Below are 22,676 nucleotides of genomic sequence, written 5' to 3'. Positions count from 1 at the left end.
TCATTATATGTATTTTTTTACATATATATATATTAAAATTTGTATGATACTGTCCTTACGGAGTATCATACAAATTTTAATCAAATTGCAGCATACTAAAATAAATGAAATATTAATGATAAATTAAATATTAATAACTTAAATATCAATAAATGACGTATTCGTGATAAATTGAAATAAATGCCCTTTCAAGCTGTAGGTTTTTGAGTTACCAGAGGAGTATTTAGGATGGGACACGCACCCTAAAAAGGGGATAACGTCTAAAAACATTTAAAATGTAAAGAATGACAAATAAAAGGCTTTGAAATAAGGCAGAACGATGACAAAAGGTGCTGCCCAATGCCATCCGGGCGCAGTGCGCGCTGCAGAGGGGCTTCGCCCCGAGGAGCCGCTGCCCGTGGGCGGTGCTGCGGCGCCACCTCCTGACCGCTGCCCCGCAGCGCAGCCGCCCGGGGAGGGCGGGACAAAGGGCAGCGGCACGACAGAGGGAAAATCCGACTTCCTTGTGTGTGAATCCTCCACATAACGAGGAAATGGAGATGTTGGAATGGGTCCAGAGGGGGTTACAAGAATGATCAGAGGGCTGGAGCGCCTCCCGTGCGAGGACAGGCTGGGAGAGTTGGGGTTGTTCAGCCTGGAGGAGAGGAGGCTCTGAGATCTTATAGCGACCTTCCAGCACCTGAAGGGGCTACAGGAAAGCTGGAGAGGGGCTGTTAATAAAGCCTGGTGGGGACAGGACGAGGGGGAACGGGGATAAACTGGAGAGGGGCAGATTTAGACTGGACATAAGGAGGAATTTCATCATGATGAGAGTGGTGAGGCCCTGGCCTAGGTTGCCCAGAGAAGCTGTGGCTGCCCCATCCCTGGAGGTGTTACAGGCCAGGTTGGATGGGCCTTGGGCAGCCTGATCCAGTGGGACATGTCCCTGCCCATGGAACTGGATGATCTTTATGGTCCCTTCCGACCCAAACTATTCTGTGATTGTACAAAACATACCAGTAATTTCCACTCCTTCATTTAATTGGCAAAACCTCACAAGCCATCTCATTTTATTCTCCAAAAGGTGTTTCCAAGGGATTCGTCATTCCCTGACTCTCATGACAAAGTTGTCTGTCAAGACTCATCACTCCACTAATGTCTTTTAGGGAAAAACGTAACCAAAAGTTCTCTCTACAACTAAAAGTAGGTTGCAGAGAGGTGGGTGTTGGCCTCTTCTCCCAAGTAACAAGTGATAGGACAAGAGAGGATGGCATCGAACTGCATCAGAGGAAGTTTAGATTGGACATCAGAAAAAATTTCTTCACAGAAAAGGTTCTCAAGCACTGGCACAGCTGCCCAGGGAGGTGGTTGAGTCATCCCTGGAGGTGTTTAAAAGGCAGGTAGATGAGTTGCTTGGGGACACGATTTAGTAATAGATAAGTATGGTTGGAGCTTATGATCTCTAAGGTCTTTTCCAAACTAATGATTCTATGATTCTTTGCATCTACAGCAACAGCTGCCCTGTGCTTCAGCAGCCAGCGCTGAGCTGGGAGTCTGGGGGTGACTTCAGCAACTGCCACAAACCCCTGCAAGTACCTTCCACATACCCAGAAAGCACCTTCCTCTTCTTAGAAACATAGAAAAGACCTCTAAGATCATCAAGTCCAATGTCAGCCCAGCCCCACCATGCCTACTAAACCACATCCCCAAGTGCCACATCTACACATTTTAACACCTCCAGAGATGGAGACTCCACTTTCCTGGGCAGCTTGTTCTAATGCTTCACCACTCTTTTGGTCACAAAATTTTTCCAGTATCCAATCTAAACCTCCCCTGGCGCAACATAAATCCATTTTCTCTTGTCCCATCACTTGTTACTTGGGAGAAGAGACCAACACCCCCCTCAATACAATGTCCTTTCAGATAGTTGTAGAGACCAACGAGGTCTCCTGTCACCTTCCTCTTCTTCAGGCTAAACAATCCCAGTTCCCTCCATGTAAGACTTGTTCTCCAGATCCCTCACCAGCTTGGCTGCTCTCCTATTGACACACTCCAGCAACTCAATGTCTTCTTGTAGTGAGGGACCCAAAACTGAACACAGGATTCAAGGTGCAGCCTCACCAGTACTCAGTACAGGGGCATGATCCATCCCTACTCCTGCTGGCCATGCTGTTTCTGATACAGGCTACGATGCTGTTGGCCTTCTTGGCCACCTAAGCACACTGCTGGCTCATGTTCAGCTGGTTGTCGACCAACACCCTCAGGTCCTTTTCCGCCAGGCAGTTTTCTAGCTACCCTTCCCCAGACCTGTAGCATCACATGGAGTTGTTGTGACCAAAGGGCAGGACCCAGCACTTGACCTCATTAAATCTCATACGGTTGACCTTGGCCCATCTATCCAGCCTATCCAGGACCATCTGCAGAGCCTTCCTGCTCAATTTGATGTCATCTGCAAACTTACTGAGGGTGTATTCAATCTCCTCGTCCAGATCTGGCCCCCCTTATAAGACTGGCCCCAACAGTGAGCCCTGGAGAACATCGCTTGTGACTTGCTGCCAACTCGATTTAACTCCAGTTACCACTACTCTCTGGGCCCAGCTATCCAGACAGTTTTTTACCCAGCAAAGAGCAATTCCTTCAATTAGTCCCACCAGCTGCCTGTGCGCCCACAACCAGTCTTCCTAACTGAAAGCCAAGTTTATTTAAAAACAAAACAAAACAGAAAAAAAAAACAACAGAAGAAACAAGATGTAATCTCCAAGAAAAACATTTTTCAACATAAACCCAATAGGATAATCAGCACCAAAACACAGCTAGCTTAATAATTAAATATACTAGTCAGCATAAGATAAAAATCTGGTGCAACAGGAAGCACTCTTCCTCAGCGACTGTTTGCTATCCTGCCTGTCTGCTCAGTGTCCCATAAGACATATTCCTTAAAAAAGCAGTATGTCAGCTTCAGAACTAACAGATACGGCCACGGGGATTAGTAATTCTGGAGTCTAGTCATAGTCTAGCTTTACATCACCACAGGAAAATATAACAGCAATATAAAACAGTGTGGATCAAGTCAGTAATTGACGTAACTTGAATGTAAACTCTTACCTACTCAAATAATTTTAGATAATATCTTTGGTGAATTATCTAATTCCAGACCTAAATGCCTATTTTCACATACTTTTTGTCACAAATTTCATGGAATGTTTTGCCACTAGTTAAAATGGTAACAGGATTTGGCCTGCAATATTAATTTGTTTGCCCAAGCCAGCAATCACTTTGCTTGCCAAAACTCCACTGAAATGAACAGAAGACTCCCCTTACACACTACTGACAGAACCCAGAGGTAAAAATGACTCTTCCAAAAAATGAAATGAGCAGACCGTGAATATATCACAGCGAGTTCCCCGTAGCTGACAGCTTGTGGGCTACTGCCCAACATTTTGATTTTAAAAAGAAAGACTGTTGTATAAGGTAATGAAATAAGTGCCTTCAAGATGTACACTGTGGTGAGGGACAGAAACAGAAAACCACCCTTTGCCTCATTAAAACACATCTCCACAACAGAAACAAAGAAGGAAGATAACACCCTTTGTCAGTCTAACTGGAAGCTATCCACTGTTCTGGATTTCATTACCTACTGTTTATTAAAATAGCTATTCTGTAATTAGTAAATACTAATATTTTTGAAGGAAATAATTTGCCAGAAGAAAAAGGGACAGTATAACAAGTGCATGTGCTGTCAGACACTTGTGATGTAGACGGGGAGCTTTCAGATACCCTATTCCTATGAATCACAAATATAGGCTCTCAGATACACCTGTGGTACCCGAAGATTTCAAAAGCATTTTTAGGAATCAAGACAAAGTCCTGATTTTAGTACTATGAGAACTGGAGAATGTCATAACAACCATTGCATTTACATCCAATTTAGAATGGGATATTTAAAAAAAAAAAATCCATGAATTTTAATACCTACAGACATAAGGAAAAATACTGTGATGGTAGAGGCCAATCAGGAACTAAATGCAATCTCCTGTCACATTTTCCTTTGCAACAACTGAAAATTTTGAAGATAACTTCTCTCCACACCGGCATTTCCCCCACAAAATAATGTTTAATATAAAAAGCTTCCATTAAAGCAAAACAAGATGTGTTTCAGCACTTTAATCGCTGTGGATAATTAACATAACTAGTCACATAAGTTTTCAAATAGCAAATTGTAGGAAAAGATATAGAATGCTATGATGGTCAAATTTTAGGTCTAGTCTGTTTACTTGCTATTTTGGCTCTTTAAAACAATCTCTATGGTGTAGTTGGATGTGAGATAATAGCAAAATTACACAAATAGTCACTTGACATGGACAAGCCATGTGAGGTAATGAAGCAGTGAAGATGCAGCAGAAGAGACATGAAGGTGCATTAAAAATCTTTCTATATAATCCAGGTGCTCCAAGGAGGTTTGTACAGCCCTTACTGCTGCTGCTTCTCTGCTGTGCCTACCAAATATAGCTCAGCAGGCAAACTCAGTCAGAAAAGGGAAGAAGACGGCAACAAAATGCCAAAATGCAGAAAAGTAAGAGTAGAAAGAACATTACAGCAAACCTGAAAATATTGGTTGCTTACTGTGATGAGATTCAATGAGATAACAATTGCATATTACTACACAAAGTAGGAAATGGAAAAGAAAAAAATAGGAGTTTCTGCTTTTCATAATCATAATATAAAAACTACTTCCAATGAAACTGAAAAATCACATTCAAAATAAAAACTGCATAAAATGGTTACAATATAGAAAATCTTTACCATGAGAATTAAAATAGACTCACAAAATGAGCCTGTTACTATGGATAACAGAAGTTTCTACTCTAATAAGTCTTAACATTAAAATATCAGATCAAATGTTTATGAGCAGAAGCCTGTCTGGAACTCTTAAAAGTTATATTGACTGCTGCAATATTTTCCACACCATCGTTCTTAGTTCCTGCATCTTCCTCGGGAATAATCTCATGCCGGATATTGCTAGCAATGGGATTCTGGACTAGATAAGTCTAGGGGAGGTGAATCAATCTCATAAATCCTGCACTTAAATACTCAAGAAGTATGTACTATCTTGTAGAGACAAAACACATTTTGACCAAAAGTTGAAATGCTTACTTATCTATTTAAAGTTTTCTGTCTTCCCAAAGAGTAAACTGCTTCTACTGAGGCTGGAAGGTATTCACTCCCTAATATCTATACATTTGGTTAGCAGACTTTCTGTGTCCCATAAAATGATACCAATTCATCAGTATGAAAAATCATCCACGGGGAGTACAAAGGTGAACTAAAAGGTTCACTGGAGCATGTTAACATAACTGGGGTCTGAGCTGTCCATACCTGGATATATAGCTTTAGTGACTTATCATTGGAATGGTGAAAAAACAAACAAACAAACAAAAAACAAACGACCAACTGTCTAATTTGCAAGAAAGATTTCTGAGAATTATATTGATTATCGGTCAGTAATTTTCCAATTTCTCTACAAGTATTGTCTTCCTTTCCACAGCTGTGAAAAATTCTACCATCCAGAATCATGGATGATACTCTTAGAAGAAAAAAGTCCATTTATTTTAAATCTCCTTCCAAGATCCTACACTGTCTGCTTTGCCATGAGATTGTCCACTTACAGTGAAGTTAATGAGCAAATGTTTTTTCATTCACCCATGGAATTCCCCCTTTTCTACTTTTCATAAGGTCTACTCTGGTTAAAAATAAATGGGGAAATAGTAATTGCAAATGCAAAGGTTAAAGTGTGGTTCCTAGCCCAAGTCTTAGAAAGACAAATTATTTTGATGAATGACAACATCAGATATGCTAATCAGTTAATTAATCAAGTTTTTCATAATATATTTTTATATGAAATTATCCATTCAATTAACATTTCTGTTTTCTGCTAAAATATTGTTGAAATTGGTCATTATTGATGTGCCTGCTTGAGAAATACATACGGCATCCACACGTATACAGCAATGGAATCATTAATACTGATGCTTTGCAAAGAGTTGGTAGTGATGGAACACTTGCAATGCTGTTCCTAGACAATGGTGCAATCGATAATGTACCAATTCTCCAGGGTATTAAGTTCATAAACATTTGCATAACCGGCACTTGTATTTTTCTTTCTATGTTTAATACAAACAAGATGATAAGGGAAGCTAAAGGTAAAGTTTGCTGCTATTTCCCTTTTAGTACAAAAATCCCCTGTGCCCCTACTTTACTTTAGAATATGTGTTATTGAAATTTCTGCACATATATTAAATTAGCTTTAACACTTTAATATGACAAATAGGGGTTATTACACAGCAATAGAGCATTCCGCTATTCCCTTTCAATGTAAAATGAACATAATTATACCAATTTTTGGCTCTTCCATTTTGCAGTATTAGAACCCTGCATCTTTTGCAGAAACAACTTGTTTATTTATGTCCTTGATATTTTTTTCTTGAAAACCTTTTTTTTTCCCCGGAGGTAAATTTATCAAAAATTATAATGTATTATAAAACAACACAAAGTTATCGGTCTGTTGTATTTAATTTTCTAATGAATATTAAATAATTCACACTAATAGAAAAAAAAATAAAAAATGTATAGGTAGGTAAAATAGACCAGTAAACAGTATACTTACCAAAGGCCTAAGTTCTGGATGAGTCAAAATATAGCCATTGTTTGTAATTGCAAAAGCGTATCCATGAATACCTAACTGTAAGATAAATAAGAAATACTGATTAGGTGAGTATCCAGTAAATTATTCAACAAAAAAAACAGGGCAGAATTTAGTTACCCAGGGCTGAAAGCTGGCATCGTAACCCTTATGCACATAGTATTTCATTCTAAGATATGCAAAGCTCTGATCTTTGACATTTTGTGAAAATGAGAACCTGTTATTGTGATGAATTCATCATTTAGCACAATTTTAAACCGTCACACACACTTTGCTACCTAGGACATGTATTTCTATGCATTTTAGAGTGAATTAGATACACACATACATATGAGACACCATAGCATGTGGCATCTACCACAGCAGGTGCCAAAACAGAGGGAGGCGTGTTCCCAGGAGTATCTACCTTCAGCCGACTTTGCTTGTTCAAGTGATGTTGTAAAAGGGTCATTTAAATCTCTGGCACTGAATGTACAGTGGTAGTAAGCAAGTGGTGGCCTGACATATGCAATGTTTACATCAACCAGTCTTCGAGGCACTGTACCTATCTGTTTATTCAACTTATCTGGAGCCACAGAAGACAGCCTATATCTACCAAAGAAACCAATGTAATTTACATATTTGTAGCAAGTGGAACTATGGGAAATCATTTGAGAGCAATGAAATGCTTCATAAGGCCCAATGGTACATGTAATCAAATTTAGCACTGTACTAATTTAAATAACAGTACTACTCTTTTAACAATATACCTATTACACATTTGGCTGCACCCACTGAATGCAGTAAGTGTATCTTCAAATCATTCATATGGTCATTCAAATATCCCTTTGTAGCATAAACTTGCTGCTAACATAGAATCTTTCTGCAGTTTCAGTATGTAAGTTCTACCATGCAAAGAGTAACTCTCAATATACCTTCTCACTCATTGTTTCTTTCAATTCTTAAGGGGCATAAAATATCCTATATATTTTTATTCAATCATCTTGATGCACTGAGGTGTTTTCAAAAAACAACAAACCAAAACCAAACGCAAAACTCCAGAACTATCTCACTTTGCTATTTGCTTTACATTTCTCACTGCTAACAACCTTTTCTCTCTTACTTCAGTACATTCTTGTATGCTTTGCTGAAGTGGGTCCTTAGGAATTTGTCTGCATAAAGCAGTATGAACAAGTCCGAATCTCTTCTAAGATGCAAGTAGGATGGCAAGTCTGTTGGCTTCTGTAATTTTCTGGAAATATAACCTAGAGTATGATCCTATAGCAAGGTCATAAAGAAAACATACTAGGTAGATTTCTCCGTGTCTCTCTTTGAATGATTGTATATGGTCAACTGTATCTGCCATATAGAAGATTGTTTCATAAATTAGTGGTTTTCCTAAAGCAATAAACTTCAGTGAAAGTAATAGAAGGTGATGTGTTCTTGGCATCTCTTCATAAAGGAGGGATAACCAAAATAATAACAGTGGACATATTTTACCTATTATAGTATGACAAGTGAACTAGCTGTTGGCTAAATATCAGACCTCAAGTATAATTGTCTGTGTTGATAACTGCAGAATGACATCCAAGCAATGGAACTCAGGTAAAGAAACAAATGTGGGTGGTAGACTTCACAGGAAAAAATATTTGCCTTTTTAAAGCATACCCAGGCTCCAAGGTAGTAACACATTTTATTGTGTGTTGTGCAATATGTGAAACTACACACTCTCCACACTTAAAAATGCTCTCATTTGAGAGATACTACCACTTACAGCAGTATTGCCATTTTAAACCTTGAACTCTGTCTCTAAATGACAGATTCAGAAATGAAAAAAACTTTCTCTAACTGCTGTAAAATGCCACATGAAAAGTAAGTATTACTAAATCCAGCCCTACCTTATTCAGGAGAAACTGCCACTGACATCTGGGGGAGTTTAGTCTAGAAAATGACTGCTGAAAATAGCTCATTGTTATTATTCATCTTCCTCGGCATAAAATCCACCTCATCCAAGTCGAGAGAATTCCAGGTCAGCAGAATTCTATTTCCAACCAATCATTTTATATCCCTGTGTGAATTTTATTTCACATGCTGCCTCTACAGGAATGGGTCCCAGGAGTGATTATGCTCTTGCAATTGCATGGTCTTTTTACTGTTCAAAATGTTTATGGTATGTGAGGCTGGAAGTTATAACTCAAATGATTTCGCTAACCTAACTTGCATTGCATGATATTGGTGCCTCCTCTAATAATCCTGCAATATAAAATGTACCGTCAAATAAAAAGTCTAATATTGAGAAAGAGGATCATATATTAGTTCTACAGAAAATCAAGTCTTAAAAAATATAATATCATATGACCAACACAGAAATATTAATTTTCCTGCCTATCTCTTCCTTTCCTGAATCACTTTAACTCTGCTGCAATGTTATTCAGGCCCCACACTCTCTCTAGGTTCTTCTATTCAGACTACATCCAAATCTTACAGATGAATTCTGAATAATATCCATGTGTTAGGATCCTCCCTATCCAGCCACGCACAGCCAGACTTTCATTTCTGCAGTTGCTACAACATCGTTCTTATTCATCACAAATGAAACTTGCTGTACCCATAGCTCCTTAGAAGGCTGCTCCAAGGACTCTTTCCATTGCTTCAAACTTTGCAAAGGAGCAACTTTTGCTCCTTTCTCTTCTACCTTCTGCTGATGCTGTATTTCTGCATACACAAAAGTTTAATACAAATTGTGTTTAACTAATTTTGGTGGTTAGTGAGTTGTCGTCTTTTTTATTAATCCTGATCAGCAATATCTCTGTTTGCTACATTCTGGTATCAATATGTTGTCATCTGCTGCCTCTTCCCATAGTCTGCAAACTTTTTTGCAGCTGGGACAGCCTGCCTGTTTTGTGTTTGCATAGCATCTAGCCTAGTGGGATCCAGGTCCCAGGAAATTACTCCAATACACCTTTATCAACATTATTGCCAGTATTTTATGCATTATTTTCATCAATTTCTCACTTAATTTAAACTTACCAGTTATTGCATGTTGACTTACAAAGTCATTTGGTAATCACTAATGTATTTGGATTAGAATTAAAATCAATAGCAGATTTTTTCCTCTAACTAGAAATCTCTATAAAAACATGTAGGAACATACAGAGGCACTCACAAGTCAGCTTATTCCTCCATTCTCTTAGAAATCAGTGAATGAGCAAGGCAGCCAATTAAGAGGAAGGTAAGACATACAAATTTATGCTCGGAACAGGTATATGTCAAAATGTAGCTATTCCAAAAGCTGGCCTCTTCAGTATTGGGCTATGTGCTTTCTAGATTCTGCTAGAAATTAAGTGAAAAACATTTATTCACAAATGAAAACTAAATGAAACGGCACTATGGAAAAGCCTTTCGGACACAGAGAAGTAGTGAAATACTAATGTATCGCATCAAATTTAAACTAAAGTAATTATAACTTTGCATTTGCCTGAAACCTACTTTTACTGAGTTACAAACGTTTCACAATTGATGAAGTGTATCAAATTTTAAGAAGTATTATGATAATTAGTTTTCAATAATTTTATAGTAGAGTTGTCTCTGACTTTGGAAAACTAAGTAGAAGGAAGTATAGCAGGTATTAAGTAGGAGAGAAGGTTAGGCAGGAACATGTTCAAGTTCCTGAAACGTGCCACTTGATTTAATTCAAGGACACTAATCTGGAACATAGAACTGCGTGCTACACACAGGCAGGAAGCTTAAAGTCCTGTTATGGACAGATTTTTGTAATGGCTTCCACACAAACTTATACAAATTTTCAGTATGAATTTCTGATTATTTTGTGCAGTTATTCTGGTTATATTGTGTAGTTGAATAATTTCATTGATTTTATTACAGGTAATAGCTCATATCACCTTCTAGAGCACAATTAAGCTGCAATAATGTAACAATCAAGCCATGTATTAATTTTGGTACTAAAAACTGCACTTGATCTCAGGCAATGACATTTAGCCATCATACAATACAAAGCTAAATTTCCTCAAGAAAATGAGTTAAATAATAGAATTACATCAGTATAAGCAATATGAACATGCTAAATAAGTTCTGTTATATTATAGCTATTATACTGAGTATAAAGGATGTATCATTTGAGTATTACCTTGTACTTTGGAATAGTTTTTAAAAGCTCTTTAACTGGAACATCTGTGCCAACTACTCCCAGAAGAATCCCTTTAGATCTCTGAAAAGAACAATAAAAGATGCAGTCAGAACCACAATAATGAACGTTCTCAGCACTCATTTCACATTGCAGCTAGTTGGCAAAAGCAAGCAGATAACAGGCAAATTGTTAAAAAATTGAGAAAAGGAGAGGCTGGTACAACTCATCTGATCAAACAGTCATTTAATCAATAATATTTATCCATGATTCCCATAGAAAAGGGATGGAAAATTTGATAACTTAAGTGCCTCAACAGGGCATTTCCTCATGCAAAATACTTTTAGAATGAAAAACTACTGTTAAAAATACGATACTCCCTTCTTCCCAAATTTCTCTTGCCATTTGATAAACAAAAGAGAAAGATTAAGCGTTAAGGGGAATTTTCATGTAATTTTCTTTAATAATCTGTTGAATTAGTAAAAATAAACAGATATATACATAATGCACATATGGCTAATTAAATTCTGAGTCCATGAAAAATAAGCATATCAATGCAAAGAAGAAAATTATACAGATTATGTACCGTAAAAAGGTAATACAGAAGTAAGAAAACCCTGAGGCCTCTCATCATCTGAGGTATTTCTTAGACATAACATAGGGTTTCATTATTTTACTGTGGTTTCTAGAGTATAGTTCTTTGGGACTATTTGTCCACATTTTTATGCAAGTGAACAGATACTTATTGCAGACAAAATAATAAGAGAAAAATTTTTAGAGTAGGCTAAAAATCTTATTAGGTCCCTCAAAGCAGCTTCGCTGTCAGCACCCCATGAACATGACAGAAACAGTCTGAGTACTTACAGTCTCATTTTGCTTACTAAATACTGGCATGGCAACAGTTGTCATCAACACCAATCCCTGATCATCAGCAAGCTATATTGAAAAAGAAATATTACCTTTAAGAACTAAGGAACAATTACAGAAATGCGATTGCATTTTTCAATTACATCCTCATCATTTTAAATGAGATAAGGCAATTCATCTAAATGACACTTATGTAGTTTGCCTTGCGGTCAGTGCAGCCCAGCCCATCTCAGCTATACCAGCTCTGCCCACCCCACCATCGGCATTTGCAGGAAAGATGCCTCATCTTCATTCCTATTGCTGTCTCCCATGAGAGATACGAAGAGGCTGAAATGCGGATTGTGGAAGCAGCATGTGCAGTAGCAAAGCAGCTGGAGCTCTGTTAGACATCTTTCCCAGCGTCAGCTCTGCCAACATTGCCTCAGGCTGTTTTCTCCCAGCAAGGAGCAAGAGGTCATGAGTTGCATGCACTTTATTTCTGGTCCAGACTAAGATCTTATCAGCTAACACAGTGGCAGAAAGGATGACAGCCAGTTAGGATCCCAGGAGCATCTTTGCTCCATCCGGTTTCAAGGTTGCTGGCCAAAGAAGTGGCAATGAAGCATTAGCTTATTCTGCACATCAGGTTTCAACACAGTTCTTTGATTTAGGAAGAAAACACATCTCCTAGCCTTGGTTCCATTCAAGAGGAACAATCAAAATGCTTATCATTGACCACAGGAGAGTGACGTTGCTTAGATCATGGTCTCTTCACTGTTCACGCCTCTAACCAGACTACATCTTTGCCATAAGGCGAAGGCTAACTGATGTTCAAGACGAGCACTGTAGATCTTCACCATCTAAGTATGAAAGATAACTCAAGCAGGAAGTTGATAGTTACTGTTAAACTCTTCTGCCCCTATAATCTGGGAACACATTTGAAGTTGAAGAGGCTTATTCAACATTTTAAAGCACAGCACATCCTGTTATAATCACAACTGGGTATTTGTACGAGACAAGTAAAGTCTGCTTCATTGCATCTGTATTTCCTGAGAAATACTGTGGGTGATGGTCATGCTCAATTGCAATTGTGATAACTTCTTACTGCCCCTACGCTAGTATTACATTTTCTGTATGCAGTATTTCCAATACTTTATTTTTGAGAATTGCTGAAATTTTGATTTTTTTTTTAACAAAGCTTTTGTTATTAATGAAGCAACAGCTATCAACTCCCCCTATTTCATTTATTATGACCAAGATATTTTATGAAGCATTTTCCACTTTAATAAATCAGACAAATAAAATCTAGAATATTGCATCTGGCAGCTCCCAGTCAGCTGAAGGAGGATTTCAGTTTCCCAAACAATTCTTTTTCCTGAAGCATGGCACTATCTCGTGGTGAGGAAGAATGCTTGCAGACATCAGACAGGAACACAGATGGAGTTTAGGATCAAGAAGGTTTAGATATGATAAGGCATCAATAGGGACATGAGGTAGAAAGTACAACCACGTTTCCTTTCTTACTGTTTTCCTTTTTAATAAGGAGACATATTTCCAGCTTTGGTACAATCCTTGATCTATTAAGTGAGAGTAAGTTATTAAATAAAACAACTAACAATAAAAAAAAAGCCATCTCAGCAAAGCACTGAGTACAGAGGTTGCACCTGAAAGTCAAATATAGCTGAACTAGTGTAAGAATTTACTCTTCTTGGCCAGAGTAGTACAGTCAAGCACGCTGACATGATTTGCATGGAGAGGAGTCTTCTGTGGGATGACAGTCAATAGTGCCAAACACACACCAGGAAGTGAAAAAGTATTCTGCTGGTTATGAAGTGATACCTTAGAGCATTTAGAGATTTTATATGATTGCCCAGGGTTATTGTTTTCTGACATTATGCATTTGTCAAGTATCAGCAAGCACAGTATTATTTTACGAGTCCGCTCACTCTCAAGAGATTACTAGAAACGATTGGATAGGATGCCAGCCAAGGGGCTGTCAGTAAAGCTTTAGGGATTTTGAAAGTCTTTAAATGGAGAAAAAAAACCCAACAGTCTGGAGTTCCTGGGAAATTCTGAGAGAACAGGTCATTAACTCTCAAAACTAACTCTGGAAGCATGCAGAGAATGATTGCCCTGTAATTATGATATCTGCAACTACCACCAAAGGTTTGCTGCTGCAATAATTTCTATAGAAATACAATCTTACAGCGCAGCCTGTTTGGATTTTTGTTTGCTTGGCAGATAAACAGGTTGTTGGCCAATTCCATATGTGGAGTCAGCAAATAACTGGATGATGGATGACTCATATTTGCAATCTTTCACTGAGTCACCAACTCAAGCTACAGTATTTGCTTCACTAAAATTGCTAGATTGTGAGGAATTATCTCCTGGGAAGGAGCACAGTTTTTATTCCCTGGGCAATGACATTTTGGCAGAAATACTTTGAAATAGTAGAATGTTAGCCACTGGGTATTTCTGCTACGACAATTAATGCTACAGTCCATCAATAAATTGCAAAGGAAGCCATGATCTAGGTATTTTGCATTGTTGCTTTGTGAGTCTGACAATTTTTTGCATATAGCAGAACTCTGTAATGGCTCACAGGAATGACTGAAAAAATTAGTGATTCTAAGGGAAAAAAAAACCCCAACAATTAAATATGCTCTCTAATCACTGGATAAAACTTCAGCTTACATTAGTTACATTCAGAACAAACACGTATCACTGATATCCTCAGGACTGGTTAAGATTTTTTTTTTAAATCCTCAGCAAATAGTTGTAAGATAACATTTAACAAAAAATTTTAAACATCACAGACTCAGAATAACAAAATCAATTGATAATAATAAAGCCTCTGAAAGACTGCATTAAACTTAAAAGTTCAGTTTAGGGTGTAATTAGTAATAAACTGGTTACTCAAGTATTATTTGCAGACAATCCTTACAACTCCCAAACTCATCAAGTGGGCATCACAAAGTCCTAGGCTCAAAAAAGAATGCAGAGGCATGTGAAAAAGAAAATATATATATATATATATATAATCAGCACAAAAGGCATAGTTCTAAGCAGGGAAGAGGCAACTTTGGGGCTTTTTAGTGCTTTTGGCAAATGCAGAGCATTACACTTATCCTAATACAATGCAATAACATCACCAGACGGATGGTTCCTAGTTATGTACAGTGAAGGGGTCCTTGGGAATGACTGAAATGTGAAGTACTGTGAATTCAATCTCTAAATAGGCTGTCCCATGTCCAATTTTGTCCTTCCATTTTCTCAGGAGTATCTAATATAAGTAACTAATACTAGAGGTTACTGCCATTTTTACAAAGGCATGCTTTATGTGGCATAATAATTCCCCACAGTCTGATGATTCAAAATTGTTTAAAGCTACATGCTAAGCTTAGTTGGTTCATCCTTACTAACCTCTACGTATTCTGGGGGATAGCAGGGTTCATAGGAAATAAGAAATAAGGTTTGACCAAAAATGTTCACACATTATTATGTTTGTTATGTATACGGCTTTCGCTGAAGCAAATGCTGCTGACAGACCAACTGTGTGTAAGAATTAATTTGGACCAAAGCTCACCCAAACATTGAAACCTCATCTAAATATATATGCAGTCTACTAATAACTTCCAATTCTCTAACACTTCATTTTGCATTCTTGTTCTGTTCTCAAAGTAAAGCCTCTATTTCTTTTCTTCCCCTCTACTGGGGGTGGTGGTGGTGATTCCAATGCTTAATAATGCCTCTCTCATTACACATCAGTCCTAGTATTAACAAATCAAGTTTCTTCCTGTTCCTTCAACTTTTATATCCCCAGTAAGTGTCTAAGTTTATTCTCTACCTGCAGCACAATATTAGTTAACACACACGGGCTCTGTCTGACATTAAAACCCTGCCTCTCACCTATTTAGCAGCATATCAATGACTGTGTTTTTATTTCCTTCCAGTGGTTACATAACACCAAGCAAAAGGCAAGGAAGCAAAAGCTGCTTCATCCCCAGCCCTCCAGGAAAATAAAAATTCCACTGGCAAGCTCAACACTTGAGGCTACCAACAGATGTGAACTAAGGAAAAGGTATGTGCTTTGAAGTGCCTTTCAAAACATTTTATAGCTCAGTATTTTTTTGCTATAAAATTAAACAACATAAGCAGCAGCATTCGAGTGCATCTAAACACTCCCCAGATTTAGTACAACATCCTGCAGGATATAAGATGGAATCAAACGAAAATTGGTGGAACAGCACAAAAATAGTCTCAAATAATGGTTTTGTTGGATATTGCAGCCTTTTCCTAGGGATGAAATTTTCAAATGTACTTCAGAAAGTTTAGTTTCCAAATGCCGTGACTTCTGTCAGGACTTAGGCATCTAGTTTCATTGGGAGACTGAAAATTCTAGACAGCTCTTAACTGTTGTTGCCTTTTTAGGAATATTGGCAAAATATAACCATAATGTAATCACTGAAAAACAAACAATTTTTGGCTAGTGATGGTATCTGTGTACTAACTTTGAATTCTATTCTACTTAAATGTATCTGCATAGACAAGATTGATAAAGTCGCTTGCAAGTTTTGAAGAAAGTACTTCCTGTTTTCAGAAGTGGATGTGAATCCCAGTTTCTTCAAATTCTTAGGTTTGGATTACTGGAAACAGAAGGACATTAATGCAAATAAAAGATCAGTATTCAAGAGCATTGCTTAAGGCACTGGGAGACGTTTCAGTCATCAAATTCATACCTAGCCAAATGAAAATGAAATGAGAATATAAGAGTAAGGATCAAAAAAAATTTTGGACAGAAAAATAAAAATGGCTTTTAAAAAAAGGTATTACAGGTACAAAGTTACTTTCTTAGAGAGTAATTTCTTAAAAACAGCAAATGGGCCAGGCCTGTATTAGTTATTTATATCCAGAGAATAAATATTTATTTATATTTACATATATGTTCCCGTATTTATTTAGATATATATGCATAAAAACACTAACCATCTTAGATGTCTGACATCAGCAAGCCCCTGCTCTTGCAGTGCTAGTCATCTTCATGCTAAACAATACCAAACTGATTATATGCAGTACGGCACTAAGTGCTTGCCCTTTCAGATTTTCCTTACTCTGTTATTTATTCCTCATAAAATAGCAAGAAGTTTCCTGCTTTTTCCAAAGCCAAACTAGCACTCTTCCATGAGCCTTATGCATTTCAAAACAAAACACTGAGTTTACTGTATCACAGGAATTCTTCGAAGACATTTTATTCAAGAAACTGTTTAATCATCCCAGTATCGGAATGTTTTAATTCGCAAGCATGGAATGTAATATGTGGAAGTAGGCTGCCCCCAAAAACGCAGTGCCTGCTGTTTAGGGGAAGGAAAAAAAAAAAAGACCTGCAGTTTAGTTCAGTTTCTTCTGTTCCAATACAATTAAGTTGTTCTCCAAGTGATTCATTTTGATTAATGACTGCAGTTGATGAGTGCTGTTTTCAGCATCTCCCTTAATTAATCAGGAAGATGCCTTCATGAGAAGAAACACAGATTGTTGATGCCAGTTCACATGTGAAGGCAGCTTCCTTCCTAAACACAATCACTCTGTGCCTCCTCTCTAAATTCAGTTCTCTCATATCTTGACCAGTATAGGTCTGCCTGTTTCTTCAGATAGGATAGAACCAGAGGATGTGCCTTGGCAGTCCCCAAAAACGTATGAGACTAGAGTGGCTTCTGCTGTCTACACTAGTGGTTTGATCCTGAATAAATTCTCCACAGTAATGCAATGTGGAGGCTCATTACAGCCCCACAGTGGCAAAGGCCAATACGTACCGGAACGCCTGAGCCCAGGCAAACCATGTATTCACAGGCAGTGTTCCTTTGCAGTAAGGTATTTTTTCATATTCAAGTTTCTCCTCTGAAAACTAGAGAAAACGCCTCCTCCCTGTGCTGAAGGAGCATGTCTTTTTCAGTACTGCCAGTGTACAATTAAGTTTTCATATTGCAGCAGCTGTTGTTCCACCAGCCATTTCAAAAATTCCATTTCCTACCTTTCAGCTGAGCTGTTGATTTCTGATTTAGTTCTAGTTCTTTGAATACATTACAAATTTCATCTTTTGCTAAGAATATAAATAGCATAACTCCCTCTAGGGTTTATCAATAAACCAAAAGCAACAAAATAAACATCAATTTAATCTCCTCCTGAGCTGAACTTCCACTCAAGATCTTCATTGACTTATTTCTGTTTCTTCTTGCTTTTAGCCAAAGGTATTCCCATCTCTTTCACTTCATGAGTAAAAATAGTAAACCTCTCCTGTCAGGTGATTCTGGGAATACTTAGAGCTCTGCCACCATTTAAGCAGAACCACCATTACAAGAAAAATACAAGGCAACTTTAGCCTCGAAGAACTACGAAATGCCAGTGATTTGACAATGCTGGACTGGATAATGAACCTACAAAAATGTTAAATTGGTGTAATAAGAATTCATGGGAATTCAGTTCAGTGAAATATTAAATGTGCGTGCATTCATGCATATGGGTATAAATGTTATAGGAGGCTACTGAGCTGTACAGCCCCTCAAACATTGCTTATTTCTTCAAATCTGAAAAGATATCCTCAAATAAACACAGCAGTTTAACTGTTATTATTCCTATGTCTCTCTAAAACATGGAATTCTAATGGTAGAGTAAGGATACATGTATTTCAACGCTTGAGTTCAGTTCATTTCAATTTTAGATGAGTTATGTTGTTATGGAATATTCATTTTTCAGCATATTCATCTAATAATATTGCAAAATAGTAAGTTCTTACAGTTTTCCAACTTGCACCACTATGTTTTGTCTCCTAGGCTGCTTTGGATGACATTGGCAAGAAAAACTAAAACTAGACACCCCCCCCCCGAAGAAAAATACAGAGTTTTTAACAAGATCCCAGATTTTGTCAGTTATCTACAGTCTAAAATGATGAATGAAAGAGACATTAGTGGTTTGCCCCAGAAAGCGGTTCCTAGTGAAAAGATCTAGTGGTGGCATTTTTCGGCAGGAATCTATACGAGAGCCACGGACACCCAGTTTGATAGAATGCTTAGCATACAATAATGAACCTTTGAAATCATCTCAAGAATGAGGAAAAATGCATTCCCAAGCTAAATGGCTCGTGGCTGTTTAGAATAAAGAAACAGAACTTACTCTCTAAGAAAGCCACAGATCTGTAATAGTTTTACAATTGGAAAAAAACTCCTTTTAGAACCAAATTGAACTAATACAGTTTTATCTTTAACTCCTTGCTGTACAGGGTTATCCCTTCCACCCCTCAAACAACGCCCCAAAAAACCTTCAGAAACAACAAATAAACAAGCATCCGCACATGGAGAACATAAACCAAAGAGAGTTTACCCTCACATTTAACACTAACATCCATGTCCCAGGACAAAGATTAAGGCAGGCTCCAGAATTACTCCAGAAATGCATAGAGAGGAAAGACTATATTAGAAACTGAAACACGATAGCCTCTCATTAGCAGGAAGGAGATCCAAAGGAATGCCTAATCATGGTCAAGACGTTTACTTCATGATTATTTTGTACTTCAGTAGTTCAAATTTATCTCCTATAATTTTATAAAAATGCTAAAATCGCTAGTCATGCACTTCAATGAAATAGCAGCTTTGCAAATTTTGTGTTTTCTATTCCCAGTGACAGTTAATTCAACACTTCAAAGTATAAGAAGGTAAGTGATGCAGGGAATGATAAATGATGCTCCCAAATGGCTGAAAGATGATAGCATCAAGATAAAAGGAGGGCAAAGCACTACTTACAGAAGTTAAGGGGTAACACAGAAAGGAAGAAGAAAGTTGTCAGGATCTTTTGGGCAACAAATATCATCAAAACATTCTCTATATGGAGGAAATATGATTCCTTTCATGAGAAAATCATTAAAAAAACTCTCCTAAATGTTCCTAAACACAACTCTGTGCTTCTGATTTGTGTGCCTAATTTATTCATTTCCACCTCTTCACACAAGCTAAGTAGAACAAAACATCACAGCAGGAGTCGGACAGCAGATTTCAAATCTTGCTGTGTTTGCTCAAGAAAGCAAGTAGGCCTTTCTACTAGTAAACTAAATACCTTTTTGAGCTATGAAGGAAGAATAGCTTTTGCTCCTCGATGAATACAAAAGCTGCTTTTCAAAAGTGTTTCAAAGATAAAGGTAATTTTGGAAGCCAAACTGAAAAAGCCTAAGAATAGGTAAACTGCAGTTTTAGTAGCTTTATTAGTTTGTTTTATTACTACTTTCACAGCCCTGTGGGATGGTTACCTAAAAACATGGAGAAAAGCAATGCAGAGGACATATAGAAGTTCTTTCATATGTCTGGATAGTGGCTTTTTCTTTTAGACACATTAGCTCTTCCTAGTTGTATTTTTGCCTGAAAGCTACATAACCATATTAAATCAGCATCTCTATCACCTGAAATTATGGTTGGTTTTTATGGTTTTGTGGTATTTTCAATTTTAAATATAGGCTATACCACAAAGTTCTTTTCAAGACAAAGATCAGTGTGCAACAAACATCCACTTTAAACTCCTCACACTTCATTTCACCTGCACTCCAAATTTGCAATGATTTGATTTGGAGCAGCTAGCATAACAGTAACAGCTTTTAATTCTTATTTAACTGCTGTAGACAGTTGAGACCTACAGGTATTTAAAATCTATTGCTGTTCACTATAGAACATTGACCAAACACTGAGAAGATTGTAGTCAAAGTATTTCACATTAAAGACAACACATTTCATCAAGATGACCACCTATATATAACAGATATAAAATAGTAAATGTAAACTTGGATGCCATATTTTTCTTTCAGATCACTCAAAGATTAAAGTGAACATGTGTATAGAGACATGACTGTTTGAAATGTTTATAGAGAAAACATTTGCAAGATGATACATAGATTCCAACAAAAATAGAGTACAGGTTCAGACACCATATGGCAAAACACGTATACTAGCAATCAAGTCATTCACAAAGGCATGCATCAACCCTGTGCGGCTTCCCTTCACCTTGCAGATAGCAAGAGATTCTCTTGTTTTATTCATAAGGTATCAGGCCATGTTTCTGAAAAGGCTTATTTCTTACCTGAAGTGATCAAAAGCCCTTATGGATTATTTGTATCTGTACTTGGTTCCCTATCCCATTCCACCCCTCTCCTCTTTCTCTGCATCGAAGTACTCTACAGTTGACTAGACATGCATACAAATACAAAATATGTGGCTTTAGTTCAGCATTAGTTTGCTCAAAGGGTAAACACACTGAAAATTGGCATTTTTGACTGTCCATAAAACCATGTGCTTTTTCACTAACCTCGAACTTGAGTAATTCGTATCAGAACATTATTTAATAGCTCAGAATGGTGGACATCAGAACATATAATACAGCACCACGTGACAATCTGGTAAACAGCCTGACTGGTTGTATCTTTCTGCATATTATAATCTCACTCTGTCTCCTCTTTCTGCAAACTGCTAAGGAGAAGTGTTTGGCATAAACTTTTAGACAAACAGGTGAACATGAAAAAAACCAAAGTTTTTTAGTCCTTCTGATTGTCCAGGAAGCTGTAAACAAAATATTTCTTCAAATTATCTATTTCAAGAAGAAATAAAAAGTAAACAACAATTTTTGTTACCAGGTCGTAACTATCAAAACACAAGAACAAACTATGGACATAGTCCAGTGTCACAAAGTAGCACATTACCAGAAATAGAATTTCTGAGCAAGGAAATCGCAAGTATACATAGCACGGTAAAAGCTGCCATGCTCATACTTCTTGCTATTAAAAATAAAAAGTGGATGAGATACATTAATTAACTGTTTTATAGTTTTGAGTTCCGTAGATTCCCTCATCATTCTCTAAAAGCTATTCAATGAAGGTCATTTACCTATAGCTTTCCTTAAAAACAGAAATTTGATTGTCATCCAGACTGTTAATAACAGTGACGTTTAACTGATTAATTGCTATGTTTCTTATTAAAGTTGCTTTACTTAGCACAGTAAGAATGACTTGCAGTATTGCTATTTCCCAGTATATCCCATTCATTTTTTCATTGTAATATTTTTCACCACAGACCAGGATCTAGATTCCCTGTTTTATGGAAGTTTTAATTATATTTGTTAAATATACAAGGATGATGCAACAGGAATCAAGCAATTCTTCGAGTTTGCCACAATCATTGTGCTATCAGGATGTGCACTGGTGACTCTGGTAACATACCATATCGATGTAGAAGTTGTTTAAAGGCAACAACATATTGTATGAAAGCTGTATACAACCTATAAAAGAATTCAAATGTTGGATGTATTCAAAGGCGTGTTGATAGATACAGTGGGGAGCAGTGAAAGGGTACCCGCTCTACATTCAGTTCTGCAGTCTCTACAACATAGATAAGATGCAGAGATGTTTCACATGGAGTAACAGGGTGATTTTCTTTTAATTCTTACTTCAAATTATTGATAGAACAGCAGCCTACCTGTTGTTGTAAAATTGTAGGCTGCTACACGCCTAGCATGTTAAAATAGCTCACGTTTAAAGAGCTGCTCTCAACAACCGCCTTAGGTGGCTCTGTTGTCAGCTGTCCTCACTGCTCCACTCCAGAGCTCTCATTACAGCCAACTATTTCACTGATCACTACTGTACCATTCTCACAACACCATGGGAACATGAAGGACCAGTGACTACTTTGAATGACCAAGATTTGATTAAAACATTTTACCTTTTGAGCCTGAGGGAGCTGTAAAACAACAAAACAGAACAAGCAATCATTATACATTAAATTATTTTGAACAGCTACTTCAGCTGTTGTATTCATCAAATCACAAACATAACATAAAACAAAGTACAAAGTAAAGAAAGTAAAGAAACTAAGTTTACATTGCCAATGGATTTAACTTATGGAGGGATTATTAACTTAGATTATTTGACAGCTTCTCTACTAGCTATCACAAAAGCATCATGCAATTTGTTAAATACCATGATAATAAGAAAGGGACTGTTTT

The 22,676-nt window shown here is 37.3% G+C and overlaps 1 protein-coding gene across 6 annotated transcripts in view; it reads right to left on the bottom strand.

Moving 5' to 3' along the window:
- Positions 1–22,676, bottom strand: part of CACNA2D3 (calcium voltage-gated channel auxiliary subunit alpha2delta 3) — a 364,238-nt gene that overhangs the window by 92,321 nt on the left and 249,241 nt on the right. For 5 of the 6 annotated variants that reach the window (XR_008451671.1, XR_008451670.1, XM_054076614.1 and 2 more), the window contains exons 14-17: positions 22,394–22,411; positions 11,667–11,738; positions 10,806–10,886; positions 6,644–6,718 (exon numbers count right to left, since the gene is read on the bottom strand). Coding sequence is in view for 4 of the 6 variants with exons in the window: in XM_054076614.1 (XP_053932589.1) it covers positions 6,644–6,718; positions 10,806–10,886; positions 11,667–11,738; positions 22,394–22,411 (246 nt within the window). In the remaining 2 variants the exon portion in view is untranslated. The remainder of the gene's footprint in view (positions 1–6,643; positions 6,719–10,805; positions 10,887–11,666; positions 11,739–22,393; positions 22,412–22,676) is intronic. The other variant, XM_054076613.1, reaches the window with a different exon arrangement.

This window comes from Cuculus canorus, chromosome 11, assembly GCF_017976375.1.
Source record: "Cuculus canorus isolate bCucCan1 chromosome 11, bCucCan1.pri, whole genome shotgun sequence".
NCBI lineage: Eukaryota > Metazoa > Chordata > Aves > Cuculiformes > Cuculidae > Cuculus > Cuculus canorus.
Note: the sequence above shows the minus strand (reverse complement) of the source record. Positions and strands in the feature narration are given on the sequence as shown.